Raw genomic sequence first — 2,674 nt, 5'->3', positions numbered from 1 at the left:
TCTCCATGATCCTGGTCCATCAGGTCCGTCTCCATGATCATGGTCCATCAGGTCCTTCTCCATGATCCTGGTCCATCAGATCCTTCTCCATGATCCTGGTCCATCAGGTTCGTCTCCATGATCCTGGTCCATCCAACCTGGAGTTTCTGTCCATCCTTCGTCTCCAAATGTCTCCAGCTCCTTCAGGTTGAACGATGCTGGTTGTGTCCAATAGTCTTTAGATCAAACCAAGGGTTATTTGCTGGACTGGGGTCTGGACTTTGACTGGACCACTCCAGAACCTTGATCTGGTCCTTCTTAAACCAGAGGAGTGGTGTCCTCAGACTGTTGAGCTGTCAGGTGGTGTCCTCCTGTTGGACCGTCCACCTCGTCCTTCTGCAGATAAAAACATGGACATCATGTCCTGCTGGTCCCACAGGACCAGCACGTCCTGATCCTGAACTTCTGAGGAGCCTCCAGGTGTGTTAACACAACGCCAAGACCGAAAGACATCAGCAATGGCCTCAGAGAAGCAATCTGGGAAGGGTCAAAGGTCAAAGTTCATTTAGCGTTCATTGTTTTACAGAGATGATTCACAGCAGGAAAACATTTGAGACAGCTGTCAATCTTCACAGCTGAGTGACCCTGAAGGTCAGACCGTGCAGTGACTCTACAGGTCTCTGTCAGCAGGTCAAAGGTCACCTCCTCTCTAAACCAACATGGCAGCATCACTGAGGTTTGGAAAGTTTCATCTGAAGGAACCACAAGACTTCTGGACCAGAACTTGACAGGTGTTTACCCAGAATGCATTGCAGCAAACAGCTCCTCCAGCTGTCAGCACGGTGGTGGAGGCTGATGGTTTGGGCTCCAGTCAGTCACTGAGTGGACCAGAACTTCTCTGGAGACCAAAGGTTCTGGATGTCCAACAGCTGAAGCTTGGACCAAACTGAGTCCAACAGCACCAAGATCCAGAACACAGCAGCTGATCTACAACAGACCGGGTCAGAAAGAACAGAACCAAGGTCCAGTCAGAGTCCAAAACCTCCACCTGACTGATGCTGTGGTGGGTCTTCAAAGAGCTGAGCAACCCAGCATGTAAAGAATGGGTCAGAATTCCTCCAGAACCACGAGAGAGACTGAATGTTCTGGTTCTTGAGGAGGTTCTGTTGGATCAGGAGGAGCGGGTCCACATCTGCTCAGTTCTGACTGAAAGCTCTTGGTTTCAGAACCAGAACCGGTGACAGAAGAGGAGCTGTCCACGCGTGGACCCGGCCCCCTCCGTGTGAATGAAATAAATAAATGATGAGTGGACCCCCTCCTCATCTCACGCACGGCTGCTGCTCATTGGCGCAGCGCGGAGCCGAGCGCCAGAGGGTTCGGGCTCGGCTCCCCGGGCTGCGCGCGCCGCGTGGATAAAAGCACGCAAAATGCCCGAGCCGAGCTCAGAACCAGAAGTCATGCTGGGCTGGAAGCAGGAAGTGCCGTGGAGAGGGGCGGGGCTCCGGCTGCAGCTCCAGGGCCCCGGCGCGCCGCCGCGTCCCGCGCCACATGGAGCGGCGGACAGCTGGAAGAACTTCATCCTGCAGAGCCAGGGAGTAGCAGGTAACCTCCTCACAGCCGGACCCATCCGAACCGAGCCCGGACCCCTGAGCCGCTCCCACCGGGAGACTTGCGGGAACTTTAGTGGAAAGTTGGAAAAGTAAGAACAGGTGCGCGTGAGCATCCCCGCTGCAGCCCGCGGCCTCTTCCTCTCACTTTATTCAAACTTTATGAAACTCTTTAAAATCATTTAAACTTTATAAATAAAATCAAGGAAAGGAACTCTTTCTTTTTTCCGCGTTCTCCGCCTCATTTAAAGGAAGTGGAGGAAATGTTCCCCTTTTCCTCCCCTCGTGCGCGCGCGCGCGCTTCTTTTTGGACAAACGTAATTAAATTATTTTTTATCAAAATTAAAAAGTCACGTTTGAATTAATTTAATGTTTTAATTTCAGCTGCTGCGTGTCACTTCCGTCAATCTGAATTTATTCCAACTTTTAGTTTTTATTATTAAAATAAAATTTATGTTTTAGGAGCTTCGGTTTGTTCAAAACTCAAAAAATAAATATTTTTATTTTATTTACGCTCAAAAACTTCAGCAGAAATTTTATTTGAGGCTCTGAGAAATTCTTTGGTTCGTCCCTGGAGGTTCTGGTTCTGATCCGAGTGGAAGCGGGTTCAGTTTGTTTGTTTGTGTTCACCTCAAACAAACAAACAAACAAAATGTAGGCAGGACTAAAGAGCTTCCTGCTGAAAGATCCGCAGCTCAGCTTCAACTCTTTAATAACAATCATCAGATTTTATTGATTTATTTATTGATTTTTCTGCTTCAGGTTTGATTTCCTGAGTTTAAGATCAGGAAGTGATTTAGAGCCGCGGCTCAAGTGAAATAAACTGATCAGAATTTATAAAAATAAACAAATAAACAAGATTTTTTATCCAAAAACAGAAGCTGAAAGTGCGCGAAGAACACAAACACAAGCGCGTGCGTGTGTTGAAGTGTGTATTAATGTGTGTGTATTAATGTGTGTGTGTTAATGTGTGTGTGTGTGTATTAATGTGTGTTGTTGTGTGTGTATTAATGTGTGTGTATTAATGTGTGTGTATTAATGTGTGTGTGTATTAATGTGTGTGTGTGTGTGTATTAATGTGTGTGTGT

General features: G+C 47.4%; 2 protein-coding genes across 2 annotated transcripts in view; both read left to right on the top strand.

The window, feature by feature from the left end:
- LOC119421085 overlaps positions 1 to 2,674 on the top strand; it is a gene marked incomplete at its 3' end in the record, with an annotated part of 641,076 nt that overhangs the window by 122,052 nt on the left and 516,350 nt on the right.
- Positions 1,407 to 2,674, top strand: part of ikzf1 (IKAROS family zinc finger 1 (Ikaros)) — a 37,923-nt gene continuing 36,655 nt past the window's right edge. Inside the window, exon 1 of the mRNA XM_037689129.1 lies at positions 1,407 to 1,581. Coding sequence (XP_037545057.1) covers positions 1,407 to 1,581 — 175 coding nt within the window. The remainder of the gene's footprint in view (positions 1,582 to 2,674) is intronic.

This window comes from Nematolebias whitei, chromosome 1 (genome assembly GCF_014905685.2).
Source record: "Nematolebias whitei isolate Nwh7 chromosome 1, NemWhi1, whole genome shotgun sequence".
Lineage (NCBI taxonomy): Eukaryota > Metazoa > Chordata > Actinopteri > Cyprinodontiformes > Rivulidae > Nematolebias > Nematolebias whitei.
This window is presented reverse-complemented; position numbering and strand designations above follow the sequence as displayed.